This window comes from Moschus berezovskii, chromosome 9, assembly GCF_049115385.1.
Source record: "Moschus berezovskii isolate FMDL1 chromosome 9, NW_MosBer_1.0, whole genome shotgun sequence".
In the NCBI taxonomy this organism is placed as follows: Eukaryota; Metazoa; Chordata; class Mammalia; order Artiodactyla; family Moschidae; genus Moschus; species Moschus berezovskii.
The window spans coordinates 36,427,883-36,452,072 of NC_142468.1; the positions used below are offsets into that span (position 1 = coordinate 36,427,883).

The 24,190-nt window shown below is 42.2% G+C and overlaps 1 protein-coding gene across 1 annotated transcript in view; it reads left to right on the forward strand.

Annotated features, from left to right (window-relative positions):
• The first annotated feature begins 20,799 nt into the window (after window positions 1-20,799).
• GCH1 (GTP cyclohydrolase 1) overlaps window positions 20,800-24,190 on the forward strand; it is a 61,914-nt gene continuing 58,523 nt past the window's right edge. Inside the window, exon 1 of the mRNA XM_055436172.2 lies at window positions 20,800-21,288. Within this exon, the coding sequence (XP_055292147.1) occupies window positions 20,949-21,288 (340 nt within the window). The 5' untranslated portion in view covers window positions 20,800-20,948. The remainder of the gene's footprint in view (window positions 21,289-24,190) is intronic.

Below are 24,190 nucleotides of genomic sequence, written 5' to 3' on the forward strand. Positions count from 1 at the left end.
GAACAACTTGATATACACTTGACAGAGATCACCACAACAGCACGTGCTTATGCAATCTTCATGCTTGATGCTGTGTAAGCCACTCAGAAGGTTTACCTGAACACCTGATGACATCATCGGAGACATTTTAACCTGCAGAAGATGCTTCAGTTTTGACATCCAGAAATTTTCTCAACTGACAGTCCCAGGTTCAGAAACTGATTTATAATTTGCTCCAATCATTGACCTTTGTTTTTCTTTTATCTCCATGGAAATGTCTCTTATTAAATATCTGACCATTTGTACTTTATTGGCCTAACTTTGAGAGCCCACCTATGTTACTGCCTCCTGCAGTGAATTTAATTAGACTCCCCTAGCTACCGGACTAGGAGACCAGTTTAATGAGATGCAGCAATCTATGAATTTAGCTTTTGGATTCTGAAACTTCCTAAAAGAACTTTTCCCTCCCTAAAATGTCTCTTTGGCATGTGGGTTATTTTGAGCTGAAAACCATCAAGGCCCATAAGACTCAGAGAAACTGTGACCTTCCCCTTAACTGTGTGAAGAATTTAGATGGAAGGCCTGTCACAGGAACAGAGCTCTCGTCAGAGACATCTGCAATGAATCTGAGCTAAGAGTGCTGGGGAAATTCTTAAAGATTAGAGTCCACTCTGTGTCCTGTTGTCTCTGCAGGCCCAGCAAACATTTGTTTACCAAAAAATTGCTTTTCTACCTCCATGTGAATTGCCTTTGAAATCCCAAACCACCACTCCCAACATCCTGTATTTAAGATGAGGGATCAGCCATTTTGATAACTTACTCAGATTTTCTGGGTCTCTCCCATATATGCATGTTATTAAAATTTTGTTTAATTTTCTCCTATTTACCTATCTTATGTCAATTTAATTCATAGACTAGCCAGAAGAACCTAGAAGAATAGAGGAAAATTTTTTCCTCCTCAACAATGCCAAACTGCATTCTTTCTCTACATTATTGTTAAGCAATTCATATTATGCAGATGAAATATGGAGAAATTATTAGGGCTTTGGATTGTTAAATTAATTAAACAGAAAGGTTATTAGACTGAGGTGGCTATAATGCCTTAGTAGCCTAAGTAAGCAAACCAAATTCTAACCTGAAAATGCCTCAAAGTTAAGAAATCAAAACCTAAGGACAGCCGTTCACACACAGCCAGCTCTGTGATGTTCTGTGCTGTGTCATGTCCAACCCTTTGTGACCCTATGGACTGGAGCCCACCAGGTTCCTCTGTCCGTGGGGATTCTTCAGGCAAGAATACTGGAGTGGGTTGCTATGCCCTCCTCCAGGGGATCTTCCCAGCCCAGGGATCGAACCCCGGTCTCCTGCATTGCAGGTGGATTCTTTACCAGTTGAGCCACCAGGGAAGCCCATGAATACTGGAGTGGGTAGCCTGTCCCTTCTCTAGGGGGACTTCCGACCCAGGAATTACCAGGGTCTCCGGCTTTGCAGGTGGATTCTTTACCAGCAGAACTACCAGAGAAGCCCACAGAAGAAGCTAGTCTTTCCCAATAAGGCAGCGGCTTAAGCTACAACCAATTAAATAACTTTCTTCCTTTATGTGGCTTCTCTATAAAAATCTTTACACTGACTCCTTTCTGTGGCACACGCAAACCACTTCTAGTCTAGTGCTGCCCAACTGATTTGCTCAAATAAACTTTAAATTTTAATGTGCCTCAGATTATCTTCTAACATGGGCTTCATAGGTGGCTCAGTGGTAAAGAATGCAGGAGATGTGGAGACATGGGTTCAGTCCCTGAGGGTGACGATCCCCTGGAGGAGGAAAATGGCAACCCACTTCACTATCCTTGCCTGGGAATTCTCATGGACAGAGGAGCCTGGTGGGTCACAGTCCATGGAGTCTCAGAATAGATGAACATGACTTAGCAACTGCTGCTGCTGCTGCTGCTAAGTCACTTCAGTCGTGTCTGACTCTGTGTGACCCCATAGATGGCAGCCCACCAGGCTCCCCCGTCCCTGGGATTCTCCAGGCAAGAACACTGGAGTGGGTTGCCATTTCCTTCTCCAATGTGTGAAAGTGAAAAGTGAAAGTGAGGTCGCTCAGTTGTGTCTGACTTGTAGCGACCCCATGGACTGCAGCCTACCAGGCTCCTCTGTCCATGGGATTTTCTAGACTTAGCAACTAAATAGCAACAAAAAGTCTTTTAACATGATAAATTCAATCTGCACGTTTTTGGTTGAGAGTTTCTTTTATGGACCAAGTTTCCCATGGGTAGTAATAATACAGAATAATATTAAATTAAATTATATTATAATTATATGTATTATATATTATTATATTACATTTATTTTATATAATTATATTATATATTATAATTATATATAATAATATATTATTAATAGTAAATAATGCAGAACTTCAACAAATAGCTAAAAATTGGTAGAGAAAGCTTTGGGATTTTTAAGATAACATGTAGTAGAGGGAAAATGTTAGAGTTAACACAGAACTCTTTTTAGGGGGGAAATTATCTACAATAAGAAAAATAGTTTTGGGGAGTAGAAAGTACATGATCATTAGGACTGAGCTAGGCTGAGGTCTGGAGTGGGTAGATTAACCAATTCACAGAATAAATAGACAGGAATGAGATGTCTGAGGTGGTGGGCAAACAGCTAACCTTGAGAAGAGTGGAAGTTGCAGGAGAATGACAGTGTTTGGAGGGAGATGGGAGCTCAAGTTGGCGTGAAGAGGAACATGGCCAAATGTTGTCTGCTATTATCCATTGTGTTTAGGCTTCAGTTCAGTTCAGTCGTTCAGTCGTGTCCGACTCTTTGCAACCCCATGAATCACAGCATACCGGGCCTCCCTGTCCATCACCAACTCCCGGAGTTCACTCAAACTCATGTCCACAGAGTCGGTGATGCCATCCAGCCATCTCACTCTCTGTTGTCCCCGTCTCCTCCCAGCCCCAATCCCTCCCAGCATCAGACTCTTTTCCAGTGAGTCAACTCTTCGCATCAGGTGGCCAAAGTGGAGTTTCAGCTTTAGCATCAGTCCCTCCAATGAACACCCAAGACTGATCTCCTTTAGAATAGACTGGTTGGATCTCCTTGCAGTCCAAGAGACTCTCAAGAGTCTTCTCCAACACCACAGTTCAAAAGCATCAATTCTTTGGCGCTCAGCTTTCTTCACAGTCTAACTCTCACATTCATACATGACCACTGGAAAAACCATAGCCTTGATTAGACGCACCTTTGTTGGCAAAGTAATGTCTCTGCTTTTTAATATGCTGTCTAGGTTGGTCATAACTTTCCTTCCAAGGAGTAAGTGTCTTTTAATTTCATGGCTGCAATCAGCATCTGCAGTGATTTTGGAGCCCAAAAAAATGAAGTCTGACACTGTTTCCACTGTTTCCCCATCTATTCCCCATGAAGTGATGGGACCAGATGCCGTGATCTTAGTTTTCTGAATGTTGAGCTTTAGGTTTAACTTCATACAATCCAAACCCCTAAATAGCAATGGTTGTAAATACACAAAAGATGAGTTTCCTCTCTTGTAAAAGTCCTGAGGTAGAAAGCCCAGAACTCCTACGGTTGCTCTACAAGTATCAGGGATCAGATTCCTTTCACTTTCTGATCTGTCAGAAATTAGTGTAGTCATTTTGAAAGTTGCCTCTTAGTTCAAGATGTCTGTAGGAGTGCCAGTCATCACCTCTGAATTACAGAAAAGGGAAGAGGAAATGGCAGAAGGGCTTGCCCCAGCTGTCTGTCCCTTTTAATTAGTCTTACCATTCATCCAACAACTTCTGTTTGCATTCTTTAGCCAGAACTACTAAACCATATTTCCTGGTTGCAGAAAGATACAGATTAAAATTTCATAAAAAATAAGAAACCATGAATAATGAGAATCCATTTCCTGGTCTTTATACTGATCTTCTGTTCACATTCAAGCTCCATTAAAAGGAAGGATTGGGACTTCACTGGTGGTCCAGTGTTTAAGGTACTGAGCTTCCACTTTGGGGGGTGGGGAATGGGTTTGATCTCTGGTCTGGGAACCAAGGGGCTTCCCAGATGGTACTAGTGGTAAAGAATCTGCCTGGCAATGCAGGAGACGTGAGTTCGATTCTTGGGTCAGGAAGATCCCCTGGAGTAGGAAATGGCAACCTGCTCCAGTGTTCTTGCCTGGCCCTCTGTTGGGCTACAATCCATGGGGTCGCAAAAGAGTCCAACATGACTGAGCAACTGAGTAAGTAATCAGATGGGGAACCAAGATCCTGTATATTGCATGGCATGGCCAAAAAAAAAAAACTCTTGAGTTGGATCCTTAAAAAGAAAAACAAACAAAAAAAGTATTAAGTTGTAAGAAGAAACTACTCAACAGCTTCTCTGCTTGATGAATACTTAATTGTTTTTAAGATGCAGATCAAATGTCCTCTTCTCTATGAAGCCCTTCCCTAACTCACCCAGTACTTTAAATTACTTCTTCCTCTGTATTCAAAAATATTTCTCACTTAGTTCTTCAGCTGTATTTATTACACTGTTTTGTAATGAGAATTATACCTCTGTCTCCTTTAGTAGGTAAGAAGGTCCTGATCCTATTACTGTTTGTGCTTCTCCAACACCTAACATATTTGGCACAGACTAGACCACAAATGTCACTTGAGAATGAAAGTAAGAAAGCAAACAGAAAGGTAGTTGTAGATAAAAACTCAGAAGCTCTGAGAAAAGTAACAGGATAACATATTTTAAGTGTAACCAGTGTAACCAACTATTCCAATTTGATCAGAAATGAGGGGTTTTCTGTGATTCCAGGACTTCAGGGTTAAAACTGGAAAGGTCCCAAGGAAACAAAGATGGTCGTTGCCTTATACTAGAATCTGGTTGTCAGCTCTAGAGATTCAAACCCTGAATCACGCAAGAAAAAAACCCAGAAAGTCAAGCAGAGCAGCAAGATCATTTCTCTAACCATGGTAAATGGAGCCCTTGACAGCTACAGAAGGGAATTGGAGGCTTTGTGAGGCTAGAAGTCATCAGGAAACGGTCCGATTACAGGAAAGATTCAGAGTTGCTTTTATTCAAATGTGGGATTTCCTCTCTTCAACCCAAAGTTATACAGTAACGATGGATGTCAATTAAAGATTGGGGAGTCAGGAAAATCATGCAGGATACTAACATAATAGGACTGACATTTACATTTCTTTAGGTCTGGCTCTGATTGTATTAATTAGAATTTGTAATTAATTAGAAGTTGTATTAATTAGAATTAATTAAAGCAGCTGCCCATAAGAGAGGTCCAAAATACCAGTGACTGGGCTGTCATCATTGTCTATCACGGTTTGTCTAGGACTACCTATCACAAAGTCCAACCTAATTATTTAATCAATCTGTACACTGTTTACTTTTCTGGAGCAAGGCATAATAAATTGGCAGATAAGTAACAGTAAAACCAACAAAAGCAGGATCCTCATTTATGTACATTCTGAAGTGAGACAAAGATAGAATGATAAGATTTTCCCATTTAGTTACTCAACAAATTTCTATTAAATAGTTTTCATATGCTGGATACCATGCAAAGTATTTGGAATTATTCCTCTCATTTATATGCCATAAGTAGAATGCACTCTATGATTTAAAATGCAAAGAAAATATAAAGGATAATTCTTCTTACCCAATAAGTGCTCTGGGGGTGGCAGAGCTGGTCTAGAATGACTCAGCAATACTATCAACCAACCAGGTTCCATCTCTCTTCCTATTCACAGTTTGACCAAATGCTGTGCCTTGCTGAAACAGGGACTTCTGGCTTTCCACCCTCCAGCAGGTGGATCTTTAAAGCCCTCTGTGCAGCCCATTTTGCTTGCAGCATTCTACTACAGGTTAGGAATTGTGTTTGACTTCTAAGGACAGGGACTCAAAACACCAGTTGCTCAATAAACTGCTTACTTTTCTCAAGGAATGACAAGCTGGGGTGAGGTGGTCCAGAGCTGGAACAGAGGTTTTGCTCTGTAACTGGGGACTTAGGATCTTCCTGTCTTTCTGCCCAGCTGTCCTGAGCATATGCTTGTGGTCTGCTGGGCACTTGATGCCTAATCCACTTCTAGTATGGCCTCTGCATTCCTAGCAAGAGGAAGAAGGTGAAGGGAAGGAGGCATGTGTTGGCTGAGCACGTCTGCACCCTTTCAAAGGCCTTTCCCAGAAGTGCCATCTAGTGACTGATAGACTCATTAAACACAACTATGTTACATGAGCACTGCAGCTGCAGGAAACTGGAAATGATGTGCTTTTAGCCAAGTCCGGGCACCCTGCCTCTCTGAATTAAACTGGAGTTAACGTCAGTGAAAATAAGAAGGGGAGAAAGAATACTGGGTTGGGTCCACGGACAGAGGAATGGATACAGAAGATGTAGTACATATGGAATATTACTCAGACATTAAAAAGAATGAGGCAATGCCATTTGGAGCAACATGGATGGACCTGCATGCTCATTCACTTCAGTCATGTTTGATTCTTTGCGATTCCAAGGACTGTGACCCACCAGACTCCTCTATCCATGGGATTCTTCAGGCAAGAATACTGGAGTGGGTTGCCAAAGTTGTCATACTGAGTAAAGCAAGTCAGACAGAGAAGGAGAAATATTGTATGACATCCCTTCTATGCGGAATCTAGAAAGAAATGATACAAAGGAATTTATCTACAAAATAGAAATAGACTCAGAGATTAGAGAATGAAATTATCGTTGTGGTGGGAGGGGAAAAGGATGCGGGGAAGGGATAGTTTGGAATCGACATGTACACACTGCTATATTTAAAATGGATAAGCAACAAGGTCCTACTGTATAGCATAGGGAACTGCTCAGTGTTATGTGGCAGCCTGGATGGGTGGGGAGCTTGGGGGGCAATGGATACATGCATATATCTATCTGAAACTGTTGCAACATTGTAAATCGGCTATACTCCGATACAAAACAAAAACTTTTTTTTAAAAAAAGAATATTTGATAGGCATTTAGCAATGGCTGGCAGAAACCAATGGTCCACCAAGTCCCAGGCTTCATCTCACTATATGGCTCCTCTCTGATGCGTGACTGGCTTCTAAGATGTGGTCCTGCAAAGGACCCACCACGGTCTTGAAAACATCAGATCCTTACAGTTTCACATCTATCTTCCCAGACACCTCTTCTGGGAAAATAAAGATATTTTCAATTTATATAGAATGCTTTCTCTGGTTATTTAACAAGTTAGTGGAATTTAAAAATGTATTAAAAATTGCCTCAGACCCATCACTGTCATGAATGATGACAGAGGAAATATTTGGAAATATATTAGGAAATATTTGCCAGAAGCCAAACATTTGAACAGCTCTAAGCATGGCATCAGAAAAACTACAATTACATTCAGGAAAGAACTGCATGATGTGTGACATTAAAATGCAGTTCCTCAGGCAGCTGAGAGGGAGATACATTCAATAACAACAGAGCTTCCAAGAATTGCTAAGATCATACAGAATTCACAACACCTTTTATTTATTTTTCATTGACAGTTAAATTACCACTTGAAAGCATTTGCTGACTAGAAAACAAATCCTCTACTTTGGATAAACTAGGCGTCCTCCAGAAATAGCTCCTACACTAATTGATAGAGGGGAACAGAGGGAAGGCATGAACAGTGGAAATGCATGACTGGATGTACCACCTCGCCATCAGACACAGCTGGGTTAGAGACGGTGCTCTTTGCAGATAAATGGTGGTCAGTGTCCAGATCATCTTTGTCTCAGCTGACAGAGCGCCACTCCAGTGTTCTCATCATACATGAATTTGACAGCCTTCCTTATTGAACTGTGCCATTTCACAAGGCCTGGTTGGGAGCTCAACAAATAGGCATTCAACAGGAAATTATATTCAACAAAATGCATTGTCTAAAGTATAATTCTGTGCCTCCATGATCAAAAAGTGTGCTAAAAAAGATACCAAACTCACAATGTTTATAATGCAGTTTTACCTCACTTAGCACGATCTATTGCTGAAAAGCTTGAAGCAAATCATATTCTTATGGATTTACATTATAATTTCAGAAATATTTTATTTCAACTTCTGATTTTCAGTTAATAAGGGAAAACACTAAATTTTTTCTGGTCTGTACTAAGGCTCCCCTAAGTAAATTAGCACTTATATTCATTTCCAATTCCAATTCTATAATTAGAGTAGTATTTTTGTATTTTAAACACTTTTGCCATTAACAATGGCTAACATTTATTATTCAGTTGTTATGTCTCTAGTACTATTGCAAAATTCTCTACATAGATTATCTCAAATTCTCACAAGTCTAAGAAGAATGTCCTATTATCATCATACTCACTTTATGGATGAGGAAACTGAGGCTAAAAAAGTTAGGAAATATACCAATGGTCACCATGCTGATAACCAATGGAGCTAAGAGCATGAACTCAGAGAGGGTGACAGGTTGTTTCTTAACCACTACATGAGATGGTACTTATTTTTTCTCATTTGTGAGCTTACCCAGTTTTACTTTTTAAGTGGCAGTTGACAGGGAAACCTGGCGTGCTGCAGTCCATGGGGTTGCCAAGAGTTGGACAAGACTGAGTGACTGAACAACAAAACAACAAAAGTCTCTAGAATTCTTCCAAAATCAAAGGGGGAAAAAAAGCACATATGTCTTAGAGATAGCAACATCAAAGAACTGGAATGAATGAATGTAAGTGCCTTGAGGGCAGGGAGTTTTTGTTTGTTCACTGTTGTATTCCCTATGCCTTATACAGACATTCACTGAATATTTGTTGAATTTATGTGTGACACCTAACCCTGATGACATGACAGGGCCAATCCCTCTCCATGACAGTAAAACCCCTCTCTGAAATTCATCTGCCAGAGCAGATGACAAGTTTAATTTTTGTTAACCTTTAAAACCATAAATATTTTGTAGGTGATAGACCAAAAAGGACAAACACTTGACTCTGGAAATGACTGAAATTCTGAAAGACTCAGTTCAAAGTGAAAGCATCTGGACAATTAATCCACCTGCCAATGCAGGAGATGCAGGTTCAATCCCTGGGTCAGGAAGATCCCCTGGAGAAGGAATGGCAACCCACTCCAGTATTTGTGCCTGGAAAGCTCCATGAACAAGGAACCTGACGGGCAACACTCCACAGGGTCGCAGAGTCAAATATGACTGAGCGACTGAACACGTGGCATGAAATTTTAAATTTCTCCTTCTTGGCTTGGATTCTCCGAGTGTTCACCTCTGGTTTGGGAATCCAGTATAGAACAGGGGGAATTATCTCCAGGGAGTCTTCTTCTTTTTTTTTTTTTTCCAATTTTATTTATTTATTTTTTTCAAGTTGAACAGACTAAATTTCTTTAAACAAACTTACTTATACTCCAGAGTCCTTTAAAAACTTAATAGCATTTATACATTGAAGGTATTTGATTTTCTTGTAACTAGCACTTCAAATGCAACAAGCATTTGAAGCAACAAGCATTTGACCCAACAAGTAAAACTTTCTACAGTTCATAACTTTTATAAATAAAATAAATTAAATGTACAGTGAATAAGTTCTCTGAAATATTTCAATATTTCTGCAGGTTTACTAACATCGTAAAATACATTTCAACTAAAATTCACAAATCTAAAAACCTGTTAGGCATTTTTAGGCGTTTTAAGATGGAAATGAAGACCAATGTTACATCGTAATATGCCAATTACAAATAGTACTTCAAATAGCAAATACTACAGTTTGTCCCAAACTTTAAAAACTATTCATGAACTCAACACTGAACTATTGATGGCTATGAGAATTGTTTCCTAGCCTTTTTGAAAATTTCAACCCATTTACGTTTAAGGTAATTATTGATAAGTACGATCCCGTAGCCATTTTCTTTATTGCTTTGGGTTCAAGTTTATACACTCTTTCTGTGTATCCTGTCTATAGAAGATCCTTTAGCATTTGTTGGAGAGCTGGTTTGGTGATGCTGAATTCCCTCAGCTTTTGCTTGTCTGTAAAGCTTTTGATTTCTCCTTCATATTTGAATGAGATCCTTGCTGGGTATAGTAATCTGGGCTGTAGGGTATTTTCTTTCACCACTTTAAGTATGTCTTGCCACTCCCTTCTGGCCTGAAGAGTTTCTGTTGAAAGATCAGCTGCTTTCCTTATGGGAATCCCCTTATGTGTTATTTGCTGCTTTTCCCTTGCTGCTTTTAATATTTGTTCTTTGTGTTTGATCTTTGTTAATTTGATTAATATGTGTCTTGGAGTATTTCGCCTTGGGTTTATCCTGTTGGGGACTCTCTGGGTTTCTTGGACTTGGGTGATTATTTCTTTCCCCATTTTAGGGAAGTTTTCAACTATTGTCTCCTCAAGTATTCTCTCATGGTCTTTCTTTTTGTCTTCTTCTTCTGGGACTCCTATGATTCCAATGTTGGAGCGTTTAACATTGTCCCAGAGGTCTCTAATATTGTCCTCATTTCTTTTAATTCGTTTTTCTTTTTTCCTCTCTGTTTCATTTATTTCTACAATTCTATCTTCTAGTTCGCTTATCCTGTCTTCTGCCTCTGTTATTCTACTGTTTGTTCCCTCCAGAGTGTTTCTGATCTCATCTATTGCATTATTCATTGTATATTGACTCTTTTTTATTTCTTCTAAGTCCTTATTAAATCTTTCTTCCATCTTCTCAATCCTTTTCTCCAGGTTATTTATCTGTAACTCCATTTTGCTTTCAAAATTTTGAATCATTTTCACCATCAAAATTTGAAATTCTTTATCAGGTAAATTCCCTATATCTTCTTCTTTTGTTTGTGTTGGTGGGCAATTATCTTGTTCCTTTACTTGCTGGGTATTTCTCTGCCTCTTCATCTTGCTTATATTGCTTTGCTTGGGGTGGCCTTTCCCTCTTCTTGCAGTTTGTGGAGTTCTCTTTATTACGTAGTTTCTTCGCTGTGTGTGGGGTTGGACGGGTGACTTGTCCGGGTTCCCTGGTTAGGGAAGCATGTGTCGGTGTTCTGGTGGGTGGAGCTGGATTTCTTCTCTCTCCTTTAGAAGACAATGGGCTGCTTTTCTGGGAGCCTGATGTCCTCTGCCAGTATTCAGAAGTTGTTTTGTGGACTTTACTCCGCGTTCAAATGTTCTTTTGATGAATTTGTGGGGGAGAAAGTGGTCTTGCCATCTTATCCCTCCGCCATCTTGTTCCTTCCTCCCCAGAACACTGGATTCTTATATTCCACTTGGTCGTGGAGTATCTCTTCCCAGCTGCTCCAGCAAGGTGCAGCCGCTGTACCTTACCTTGGACGAGGGGTATCTCCTCAAGGCTGCGCCTCCTGCTTTGAATGTAGATCAGCTCCTCTTGGCCCTCCGGTGCCCAAGCAGCCACCGCCTCCTGAACGTGGTACAGCTCCTCTCGGCCACCGCCCTAACCCTGGGCGCGGGGTAGCTCATCTCAGCCACGATTCTGCACGTGGTCGATTGCGCCGGAGCCAGGCGTCTGTCGCGTCTGCGCCGCCGGAGCCGGGCGTCTCCCGCCTCCAGGGAGTCTTCTATCAGTGCCTACCGATATGGACAAGGTCAGATGGAATACGGATGTCAAGAGGCTTGTGTTTTACAGCGGGTGTGCAGGTGGTCCTGAACCAGGGCACTGACTGGAGGAAGAGATCCCAGGACTAAAGCTGCACTCCCAGCCCCCATCATCAAGCAGACTGAAGAATGCTTCACTTTCAGCTCTCTCTATGAATTCTCCCAAAGGCACCTCAGGGTGTGACAGCTTCTGTTGCTTGACTTTCTTTTATAGTTCATTAGGAAACAGAAACTTGGATTCTGTCCTCTCTGACCTTATTTCCTACGCTGCGGTTAACATGTAGTACACCCAGAGACTAAACATGGCTAAAATAGTCTTCAATATTTTAAATCAGTGACATTTACCTGATTGCTGACTGTGGGCATCAGGATCCAATCTCCAGTTGGGGCTTATGCTGTAGTTGAGCCTTTTTATTCTTTTCTGGCCGCAATGCATGGCTTGGGGGATCTTCGTTCCCCCACCAGAGATTGAACTCAGGCTGAGCACGGGGTCCCAACCACTGAACTGCCAGGGAATCCCCATGTACTTAGGACTTTAAAGTGATTTATGACCAAATCTGCCTGGTAGAATGAGAGCCATATACAGTTTATTGAATCAGTAACTATGAATACCATGCAGTGGCATCCCAGTGTGAATTTCTGATTCTTCACTACAAGTTTCTTGAAACCCTTTGCCAAATGGCATCCTACCAGAAATGCTGTTTTTAACAGAAACATTTAAATTCATTTTATTTAAATTTAATAGGAAAAAAGGGGATCTGAAGCAAATCTGAAGGAATCTATTTTGAAAAATCAGTATTAGTAAAGATTCTCCAGAGAAACAAAACCAATAGGCTATAAATATATATACAAGAAGAGATTTATTACAGGATTTGGCTCACATGGTTGTGGTAGCTGAGAAGTCCCATGATCTGGCATCTACAAGCTGGAAGACCAGGAAAGTCAATGTGCTGTAATTCAGTCTGAGTCCAAAGTCTTGGGAATGGATAAGGGTGAAGTGAGGGGGTGGCTGATGGTGTAAGGAATGATCTGAGTTGGAAAGCCCACTGAGAACCATGGTGCTTGAGTGATGACTTATGTCCAGGGCAGGAGAAGATATGTCTCTCAGCTCAAGCAGAGCGATTGAATTTGCCTTCCCCCTGTCTTTCTGTTCTCGTCAGGCTCTCAAGGAATTGGATGATTCCCACTCATATTGGGAAGGCAATCTTCTTCACTCAGTTCACCAATTCAAAGGCTAATCTCTTCTAGAAACACCTTCCCAGACATGCCCAGAAATGTTTCACCAGATATTTGGGCATCCCTTAACCCAGTCAAGTTGACACAATTTTTTTTTCACTCCCAGGAATATTTCTTTAACAATCCCTGTGAAGTTAAAAAAAAAAATTCTAAACACCATGATGATTTTTTTTAATTTTGATTTTTTTTACTACTATGTTCCAGTTTAAATAATATTATTGACTTCATTTTAAGAAGGATGAAGACTGTGCCCATCTCCCTTTGGTTGGTTGTATTATTTTTCTTATGTTGTCCAGGTTCATATAGTTCATGTTTTTCTGTTTGCAATGATATCAAAAGTTGTTTAGTACTGGTTTTATACCTTAGCATTTTATATTTAAATATTTTAAATTGGCTTTATATTTAAATGCTTCCCAGGTGGCACAGTGGTAAAGAATCTGCCTGCCAATGTGGGAGATGCAAGAGACGCAGGTTCAATCCCTGGATCGGGAAGATCGCCTGGAGGAGGAAATGACAACCCACTCCAGTATTCTTGCCTGGTCTTCTGTTGGGCTACAATCCATGGGGTCACAAAGGGTCATTTTCCCATTCTTGAGTTCTTTGTTTCGATTATCTCTTAATTAGCAAGATCTCATATCAAGTAGTTTTCTCAATAAGGAACTTACAGGAGTTGTGTTTTCTGAGTTCATTTATGTTTGAGGTGGTGGCAATGGTTTTTCCCGTGGTCATGTATGGATGTGAGAGTTGGATTGTGAAGAAAGCTGAGCGCCGAAGAATTGATGCTTTTGAACTGTGGTGTTGGAGAAGACTCTTGAGAGTCCCTTATACTGCAAGGAGATCCAACCAGTCCATTCTAAAGGAGATCAATCCTGGATGTTCATTGGAGGGACTGATGCTAAAGCTGAAACTGCAATACTTTGGCCACCTCATGCGACGAGTTGACTCACTGGAAAAGACTCTGATGCTGGGAAAGGTTGGGGGCGGGAGGAGAAGGGGACGACAGAGAATGAGATGGCTGGATGGCATCACTGACTCTGTGGACATGAGTTTGAGTGAACTCCGGGAGTTGGTAATGGACAGGGAGGCCTGGCGTGCTGTGATTCATGGGGTCGCGGAGAGTCGGACACGACTGAGCGACTGAACTCACTCACTCACTCACTCACTGTTATACTTGAATGCTTTCCTGAGTGGGGATAACTTACTTTCCTTAAAGCCATAAAGCTGTCTCCTCAAAATTTTTGTTTATTTTTTTGCAATGGATGTTGCTGTGAAAAATTTGGAGAATAGCCTATATTCTTATTCTCAACCCTTTTTAGGCAATTTGTTGTTTTGGTTTGGTTTGTATTTTGCCTGGAAGCTTAAAATACCCTATCCTTGAAGCCATCTTTATCCTTGATTTCTATCCAGCTTGGTGTTAAGCCTCTGTTTCAATGTTTTTCTGGAACAATATGTTCTAGAAAACTGTACATATTTTTTTGCCAACTATATTTTTATTTTTCAAAAGAACCATTCTTTTCTTATTGAGATATAATTCACACACCATAAAATTCATCATTTTCAAGTGTGAAGTTCAGTAATTTTTAGTATATTTACAAAGTTATGCAACTATCACCACTATTTAATTCCAAAAAGTGTTCATCGTCCCTTCAAAGAAACCCCACACCTGTTAGTGGTCACTCCCTATTCCCTATCCCCCCCAGGCCATGGCAACAACTAATTTACTTTCTTTCTTTATGTATTTGCTTATTCTGAACATTTCATAAAATAGTATCCCAGAGTATGTGACCATTGTCACCTGGCTTTTTTCACTTCGGATAATGTTTTCAAGCTTCATCCATGTTATAGGCTATGTTAGTACTGTACTTCATTTTTACAGTTGAATAAGATTCCAGTGCATGTATATATCACACCACACTTTGTTTATTCATTCATCGGCTGATAAACATTTGGGTTGTTTCTACTTTTTGGTATTATGAATGCTGGTGCTATAAGCATTCATGTACAGGTTTTTGCACTTGATCTTAGCCAAAAGGCCAAGAAGTGATTTTTTTACAGACATACATTTTTATTACTCTTGGGTTTATACCTGCAGTAGAAGAGCTGGGCTATATGGAAACTCTATCTGTAACCATTTAAGGAACTGCCAGACTGTTTCTAAAGTAGCTGAACTATTTTATATTCCTACCAGAAGTGTATAAAGAGTCCAATTTCTTCAATTCTCAGAAAAAGTTGCTATTACCTATCTTTCTGAATATAGCCATCCTAGTGGGTATAAGGTAGTAGCCAACCATACCTAAATTTTAATTTCCTTGATGGTTAACGATATTGAGCATCTTTTCTTGTGCTTATTGGCCACACATGTGTATTTTCTTTGGAGAAATGTCTATCCAAATCTTTTGCTCATTTTAAAATTAGGTTATCGGTCCTTCAATTATTAAGTCAGTATGACGTCTTATATATTCTAGATACTATTCTAGATATATGCTTTAGTCAGATATATGATTTGCAAATATTTTCTCCCAATCTGTGGGTTGTTTTTTGCCCTCTCTTAATAGTGTCTTTTGAAATACAACAATCTTAATTTTGGTAAAGTTTTTAATTTTGGTAAAAAGTCTAATTTATCTTTTATTTTATTGCTTCCACTTTTGGTGTCATTTCTAATAAATCTAATTGCCTAACCCAAGGTTATGGAGATGGATGCATATGTTTTCTTCTAAAACATTTGTAATTTTTGCTCTTAGGTTTAGTCTTTGGTCTTTTTTGAACTGATTTTTTTAGGCAGTGAGATAGAGATGCAAAAAGATATCCAATTGTCCCAGTACCATTTGTTGAAAAGACTCTTCTTTACCCCAGAGTTGTCTTAGCACCCTTGTTGAAAATCATTTGAATATAAATATAAGAATTTATTTCCACAAGAGAAATATGCTTACTTTATATATTTGACTACATCCTCTCATTGGTTGGGTTCTCCACCTCAGAAACCCTAATTACTCTTATACTAGACCATTTTTGTTCTCTAACAGCTTTCATCTTTATCTTTTATCCTGTCTTCATTCTCATGCCATTCTTCACGTCAATAATTATGTTTTCAACAGTGTCTCTTTTGTACGTGGTTCCTTCCCCAGTAGCTTAGCTGGTAAATAATCCACCTGCAATTCAGGAGACCCTGGTTCAATTCCTGGGTAGGGAAGATCCTCTGGAGAAGGGATAGGTTACCCACTCCAATATTCTTGGGCTTCCCTTGTGGCTCAGCTGGTAAAGAATCCGCACACAATGCAGGAGACCTGAGTTCAATCCCTGGCTTGGGAAGATCCCCTGGAGAAGGGAAAAGCTACCCACTCCAGTATTCTGGCCTGGAGAATTCCATGGACTACAGTCCATGGGTCACAAAGAGTGGGACATGACTGACTTTCACTTTCTTTCTAATTAATCCTATAGTAATGATGGTCTTCTACTTCTTTAGATCTGCAACTCCTTTTTCAATTCTATCATTTTCCTATCTTGGTTTTTGTCTTACTGACGTGTGTTTTTATTAAGTTGTGCTGTAGCAGGGAATATTTGTGAGCCTTCACCCTCTGCCCCACACTGGATATCTGCCCAACAGTGTCTGTGCTTTATTGTCACTTTGCCCTTGTGGTGCCTGAGCCTGCGATGTCAGCCCTAATGTGGACCTGGGCATGCAGGTAGAGGGGTGTGTGGAGGGTGAGGATGAGGCTTTGGGCAAGCAGAATAAGCTGCCATCAACTGCATGCTGGACCAGATCAACACCTGTGTGGACCACCTGGAGGAGAAGAACGACCACCTCCAAGTTTGCCTCCAGGAGCTGCTTGATTCCAACCGAGGAAGCCCCCAGTGATGCCAGCCCCTAAGCTCTGGGATCCCCCAGCCAGGCCCCAACCCTGCCTCTCTGAGCCAGGCTCGGGCCTGAGCACCTGGCTTAGATACCTTCTCAAGGCTGGCCTACAGATCTCTGAAGATGAAGGGTCTGTCTGCCTGCCTAGGCTACCCTTCTAGTACTTCCCTTGGCATGCCTGGGCCTGCCCCCACCTTCCAGCATCCCCTCCTGGGGCCAGGTGTGGGCTGGTGACCCACCTATCTTGCCTCCTACTCAACTCCTGGATGCTCCCAGTCTGCCCAGCCTTGAGTGTCCATATTACACCAATGACACAAAATCACTTGTGAGGAATTTTCTTCTATTTTCTAAACTCTATAAATGAGTTTGTCTTTCCTGTTGAATTTTTCTGTATGTAGCTCTTACATGTTACATTATTACCTTTCTTTGTTTAGTTTTGTTCCTCTGGGGATTGTATGTTTGCTGCTTCTCTGCCTCCTATCCACGCCTCATATCATCAAGGGTGACTTTTTTGTGTTTTCTGTTACAGCAAAACCTGTTTGTTTTCCTGATTCAGCCACAGTTTGGGGCTGGAGGAGGTTGTGTCGTATCTCTTTTTCTGTGAGGGATTGTGACAGGACAGAATTCAGCTGTGGCAGTTGGACTCCCCATTAACATTCTCTATTCAGCATCTGCCCTTTCTTCCGAGATGGTATTAAAGATCCTCTACCAGGGTCCTGGGCTTTTCAGGTGGCGCTACTGGTAAAGAACCCGTCTGCTGATGTAGGAGACAAAACAGACATGAGTTTGATTCCTGGGTTGGGAAGATCCCCTGGAGAAAGAAATGGCAACCCACTGCAGTATTCTTGCCTGGAGAATCCTATGAAGAGAGGAGCCTGGTGGGCTACAGTCCATGGGATTGTAAAAGAGTTAGACACAACTGAGCAACTAAACAACAACAGCAACCCAGCACAGGTGATTATCTGGGGTGTGTCTGTTCTTCCATGGTGAGGTACTTTGGGCTGGGGATAGTTTTCTCAACTAAGTGAGGTTGCCCTCAAGCCTTCCCTTCCATCTCAGAAAGTCAGCTCGGGGTTCACATTCTCCTGTTTTCTCTCTTATTCCATTCCTCCTCATTCAGAACAGAAGAAACGTAAGGGCCTTCATTCACTTTGCTTCTCCCTACATTTTGGGGATTTAATGAGACATCTCAGAATTGCACTGACTCCATAGGCTAACTTCTAGAAATTAGGAGCAGAACAAGGACACTTTTCTTGTGTCCATCTTATTATTTTTTTTTTTATCTTGCTATTATCTTTGTCTATCCTGATCCAGAATCTCCTCCAAAGTTTGGATTTCAAATAAAAAATTTCCATCAAGTACACTTAGAGAAATTCACTTTTTTCCAATTACCATTGTCAAATGCCTAATGTTAGTTTACCTGTTACCCTTGACAAGTGACTATATATGTCTGTAGCTCTGCGGTATTTTCAGTCTTTGGTGCTGTGAATCTCACTTGTCTGCTTCTCTGTTTTGCTACTGCCCTAGAAATGGAGAACTTTAAAAAGGAAAAAATTCCTTGGCTTTTTGATAGAAAGCAACTCCCTGACATCACTTTGTTGACAAAGGTCCGTCTAGTCAAAGCTATGGTTTTTCTAGTAGTCACGTACAGTTGTGAGAGTCGGACCATAAATAAGGCTGAGCACCAAAGAACTGATGCTTTCGAATTGTGGTGCTGGAGAAGACTCTTGAGAGTTCCTTGGACAACAAGAAGATTAAACCAGTCAATTCTAAAGAAAATCAATCCTGAATATTCATTGGAAGGACTGATGTTGAAACTGAAACTCCAATACTTTGGCCACCTGATATGAAAAGCTGACTCATTGGAAAAGACTCTGATGCTGGGAAAGACTGAAGGCAGGAGGAGAAGGGGAGACAGAGGATGAGATGGTTGGATGGCATCACTGACTCAATGGACATGAGTTTGAGCAAACTCCAGTAGTTGGTGATGGACAGGGAGGCCTGGCGTGCTACAGTTCATGGGGTCGCAAAGAGTAGCAAAGAGTCAGACATGACTGAGCGACTGAACAACAACAACTCCCAGGTTGAGTCCAAGGTGAAGATGAGTCCCTTGTTGGGTTTAAACCAAATGCTGTTGTAATTCCTGGCTGTGAACGCCTGTAGTTTCACTGCTGAACCATTTTACACTAATTAATTCTGTGGAATATAGCCCTTCTCTTTTAATTTATCCCCTCTTCTCCCATTTCTCCTGATAACCATCTCTGCCAACTACCTACATTTCACTGTTAAACTGTTTGTATAGTATTCGTGATTTTAAAGCTTCCTTGTATTACCTTTAGGCATTTGGCTGAAATGCATGGCCTCCATTTTACAAGTAAATATATAACAAATCCAATATATATATATATTATCCAATAATATATAATTACCAGTTACTTGTTCTGGTAATTGGTAACAAAAGTGTTAATGCCTAGTGTCAGTGTTTATAAGAAAATGTTCATTTATAGGATAAAAATTTCATTAGAAATTGCTTTGGGAAATATATTAATCTTTACAAGGGCTACTGAAAAAAAAAATCTTATGGACAGCATCTCCCTTGAATCCCTCCATTTTAAAAATACTTCATTTGGTATCTTTGTTTTCATTTGTTAAATCCAAGGTCATCTTTTAATGTCTCCAGCTTGAAATAGTTTGAGACCCAGTGGATAATTCTGACCAGGAAGTATCATTGGACAGTGGACAGAGCAGTTAGAGGGAAAAAATATTATAGGATCTTCCAGGGGTGTTGAGGGCACTTACAATAAATATTAGGAGAGTGACAAAGAGGCTTTCCAAGGGAGGTTCATATTTCTTGATCAGTATAATTTGATATTTAGTGTTTATAGAAGTCCAATAACTATTTTAAAAAACCCCACTTACACCAACATTTCAGACTAAAAGTTCTTAGGAGGCTAGGTATTTCCCATATTTCTTTCCTTAAAATTTAGAACAGGGCCATGCCTGAGGCAGACATCCAATAAATAGAAATTAGTAATAATGACTGAGCCAATTTATTAGTATAGATCATTTCCAGGGATTTCCCTTCTAGTGTGTCTGATCCTAAGCCTTTAAATATCTGTCTCTATGTCAGAAATTCAGCATAAGAAACTCTCTGGAGCAAATCATAAAATATTAATATGATACATGTTTTAAAACTCACCTTTGGCATTGTGAAATAATCCCCCTAATGAGAAAAAAAGGTCCATTTAAAAAATCTTACACAGTCAAAGCAGATGTCACCGGTTAAGAGTCCAGTTGATCAATAACGTTTCACAATCTCTAGCAACATCAGGGGAAAGGTACTTAGCACGTCACTGTTAAAATAATCAGCACCAAATTCCTACAATTGGGTTTCCACAAACCGCAAATGGTTTTTTGATGAAAGCTCTAGTTTTTCTTCCCTTGCAAATCAATTTCCGCAAGGTCAGAGTTCTGGCCACCACATAATACCATCCTCCTAGATATAGGGACTCACCGACTCGATGGACATGAGTTTGAGTGAACTCCGGGAGTTGGTGATGGACAGGGAGGCCTGGCGTGCTGTGATTCATGGGGTCGCGAGGACTCGGACACGACTGAGCGACTGAACTGAACTAAGGGCCACTTGGTGTAACATTCCTCCTGACAGCGCCAGGAAGCAGGTGCGTTGGACACATTTTTAACTAACGAACTCAAGCGTTTCAATTCATATTATTCTCTTGACCTGAACGTATGAGTTGGTTTCCATACCCACATTTTCCCGGACAAGGCCACCTGTTTGCTCATCTTTGACAGGACGAGGGGACCAGAACACTTCTGAGCCAGCCTCCTCTTTGCCCTAAGAGGGAATGGTTGACTGGGCACTCAGCCCTTGCCTCCCCACGCTTCGGCCACCAGCCCCCTTTAGGGTTTGGTTTATCTGGTCACAGCCAAAGGGTCCAATCCAATCCTCCGGGCTGGCGCGGGAGGGGCTCGGACAAGGTCCTCCCGGCATCTCCCTGCCCCGGGGGCACCGGGCGGAGGGCGGGGCGGGGCGGGGGGCGGAGTGAGCGCCGTGACGCCAGGAGGCTCGGCCAATAGAAACGCCCCGCGGCGCCGACCGAGCCGCCAGCCCATAAAAAGGAGGCGCCAGCGCACTCCTCTGGCTCGCCTGTTCCGGACTCGGAACGTGTTGCTGGCTCCAGGCCTACCTTCCTCAGGTGACTCGGGTCACAGCCCACTCCCCGCCCGGGAAGTTCACCTGAAGTCCCTCACGCACCCGAGGGTCCTTCCGGAGCGGCAGCGGCGGGTCCATGGAGAAGGGTCCGGGGCGGGTGACGCTGAAGTCGCGGGGCGCCAGGTGCAGCAATGGGTTCCTCGAGGGGGAGCCGCCGCGGCCCGGTCCAAGCCCGCCCGCCGAGAAGCCGCCGCGACCGGAGAGCAAGAGCGCCCAGCCGGCGGACGGCTGGAAGGGCGAGCGGCCCCGCAGCGAGGAGGACAACGAGCTGAACCTCCCCAACCTGGCGGCCGCCTACTCGTCCATCCTGCGCTCTCTGGGAGAGGACCCCGAGCGGCAGGGGCTGATCAAGACGCCCTGGAGGGCGGCCACGGCCATGCAGTTCTTCACCAAGGGCTACCAGGAAACCATCTCAGGTCAGTGTGCTCGCTGGCCGGCCGGCGTGCAGGGCACGGGGGAGGTGGCCGCGGGAAGCTCGCGCCGGCTCGGGGAAGTTTCCGGAGTTGCTCACTCTTGGCGGAGGAAGCCGAATGCTGGCCCTTGCCGAACCCCGCCCTCGGCCCTGGCCCAGCCGTCGGGCAAGGGACAGGGGCCTGGGTGGGACTCATTTCGGGCGCCGGGAGAGTCAGCGGCCTCTCCCCCCGGGGCCTGTCGGCAGCCGTCCTCTCGGGGTCCTCCCCACTGGCTGCACGCAGCCCTCTCCTCCAGCCTTGGCTGGCGGGACCACGGTCACTGAGCTTCCTCACGCCCCCGGGCGGGAGCCTGAACGTCCAGGGCCGGATACCGGAGGAACGTGCATCTGGGCTCCTGCAAGTGATGGCTTCTTAAGGCATCCTTGCTCTTGAGGTCTCATTTTTTGGTAGGTCTTGGATGAAGTCTTGGCTTCGTGTGTGTGGAGAGCCGGGGGAGCCTCGGGGACCCTCATTCTCGCTGACTTGCCAGGGCACCCGGCTCTTGCGAAAGTCATAGTTATGTTTTTTTCACATCGAGGTCACTCCAGCTCAGGACTTTCCCAGAATTGGATATAGTTCTGGGCACAGGCTTTCCCGGAGTTTGAGGTGTGAAGTTTCTTGGGTTAGTTTGCTGCTTAAAGCCTTCTCCCCCTTTCCTACCCCACTCCCCAAACCCCAAAGCAGGAAAGCGTCTCCCTGGGAGCCGGGGAAGTTTTCTGGGCAGTGAGACCGGAGTCCCTGTATCACCCACCCCTCATCCCTCATCCCAGAGGAACAGGATTGACCCAGTGCTCTCAGCGCCAGAGGAGGGTCAGGCTTTTGCCCAGGAGGCTGAGAAGCAAGGGCGCAGGGTCGGGGTGGAAAAGAACAGAGGACTTCACTGCCTGTTTTCTGGGCGAGGGGTGTTGGTCAAATTTAAAAAAAGAGGGAGAGTGGAAAAAAAAAAGCTCTGACTTACACAGGAGGGACTAAGGACGTTGTTTTCCAGTTCACATCTTCTGTACCTCTTAGTGACATTTATTTCTTTGACCCAAGAAACCTTCTGCTGTCACCATTTCTCAAAGAATAACAGAGCTGCTTTGCACGATTACCTCCCGAGTGTGGAGACTCCCTTAATTGATTCTGGGAAAAGGTTATTTTTGCTCTGGTCTCCCCCACCCCAGAGGAAGGGTGGGAAATCAGTGTGAGAGGGGTGAGGTCCAGAAAGGAAATGACAGTACATCCTAAAGCCAAGACATGGATATCTAGTTCTGTGTCCATGTTTACTTTTTTTACCCCATGTTGGTAAACGTTTGGAGCCTTGAATACAGAATTTCAAAATGCAAAGACTGAAGAATAAGCATTCTTCCTTTTGTAAATATTCTATTATTTGGTGATATTCCACGATGTAATGTAGAAACATTTTCTCAGGGCCTTGCTCGGTCTGCCTCTTGTGTACACTGAAAGTGTCCTTCGCATTTGGTCAAGCTTTGGAAATCTTGCCCTAATAAAATTCACAGAGAGAGCAATTTCTGACCTTGAGGCAGGTCACAGAATTACCTTAAGTGTCTCAAAAAGGTTTACTTAAGAAATGATTCCTAGATGTTTGTTTCATGAGCCATAGAACTAATTACTGTAAAGAACACTTCATTCTACCTAAGAAAATGATTCTAGTCAAGTGTTAATTTATTATTTAAAAAGTCTGTGGACCTAGGAAGAGAAATCAGATTAGGGAGAATGTAATCATCACCCTGCCCAAGAGGGCCTGGGGAGAAGGGTGAAATGGGGAGAGACTGCTTAATGGGCTTAACGGGTTCTAGGTTTCCTTTTGGGATGATGAAAGTGTTCTGGGTTTAGAGAGTTTTGATGGTTGCACACATTGTGAATGTGCTAAATGCCTCTGAATTGCACATGTTAAAATGGTTAAGATGATGAGTGTTATGTATATATTTTACCACAATAAAAACTCACAGACCGTTTAAGAATTATTAATAGCCATTAATTGAATACTTTTCATGCTCCAAGTGCTTTATATGTGTGGTCTTGGTTAACCTTCATTTTTGAGGTAAGCACTGTTCTTTTACCCCATGATAAGGAAGCAGTCAGAGAGGTTGACAGCTTCAAGTGGTTGAGCTGGTGTTTGAATCCTGGCAGACTAAAGACAGAACTCTTATCTGCTTCCTTATGTTGCTACTTAGTAAGATATGTCAGTGTTACCTTCTCTACTAAGCATTTCAGACTGAGTTCTGACCTAATACTTGGGTCACCAGCCTTAAAATAAGGTGGAGTACAATGGAGAAAAATCAGTCTATCATATGTAGTAAGGGTAAATGTTTTGAGAAGCTTCCAAGTAGGTTTTATTGGTATAATTTTTTTCTGGGGACGGTATGTACTAGCTCCATATGTAGAATGTGTTTCTTATATTGTGGTCAAAAATTTGAAAGCCTCTATCTAGAGGATCATACTTAAGGACTTAATATTGATTTCTTAGAGGTACATAGAGAGAAGACAGAGGAGAGGATGGGCAAGGATGATGCTGAACTTAAAGGAATGAACCTGAAAGGGTGGAGGTCCAGGCCTTGGACCCACCTAGGTGGGAGAAGGAAGGATGCTTTAAATCTATAGAAAATACAGAAGTAAGTAATGGAGAAAACACTCTTACCCAATTCCTAATTTTCATTTCTTTAGAGGTCATAATTCAGTGCCCCCTATTCATGGGGTCGCAAAGAGCTGGACACGACTGAGCGACTGAACTGAACTGATAGGTTATTTTGGATAGAAACAAACTTCTTTGAAACAATCATTTTTCTATGCTTATAAATAAGATACTTAACATCTTTTATATCTCTGTGTATTAATTCCTGTTACTAGTGTTGAATTAAGTATT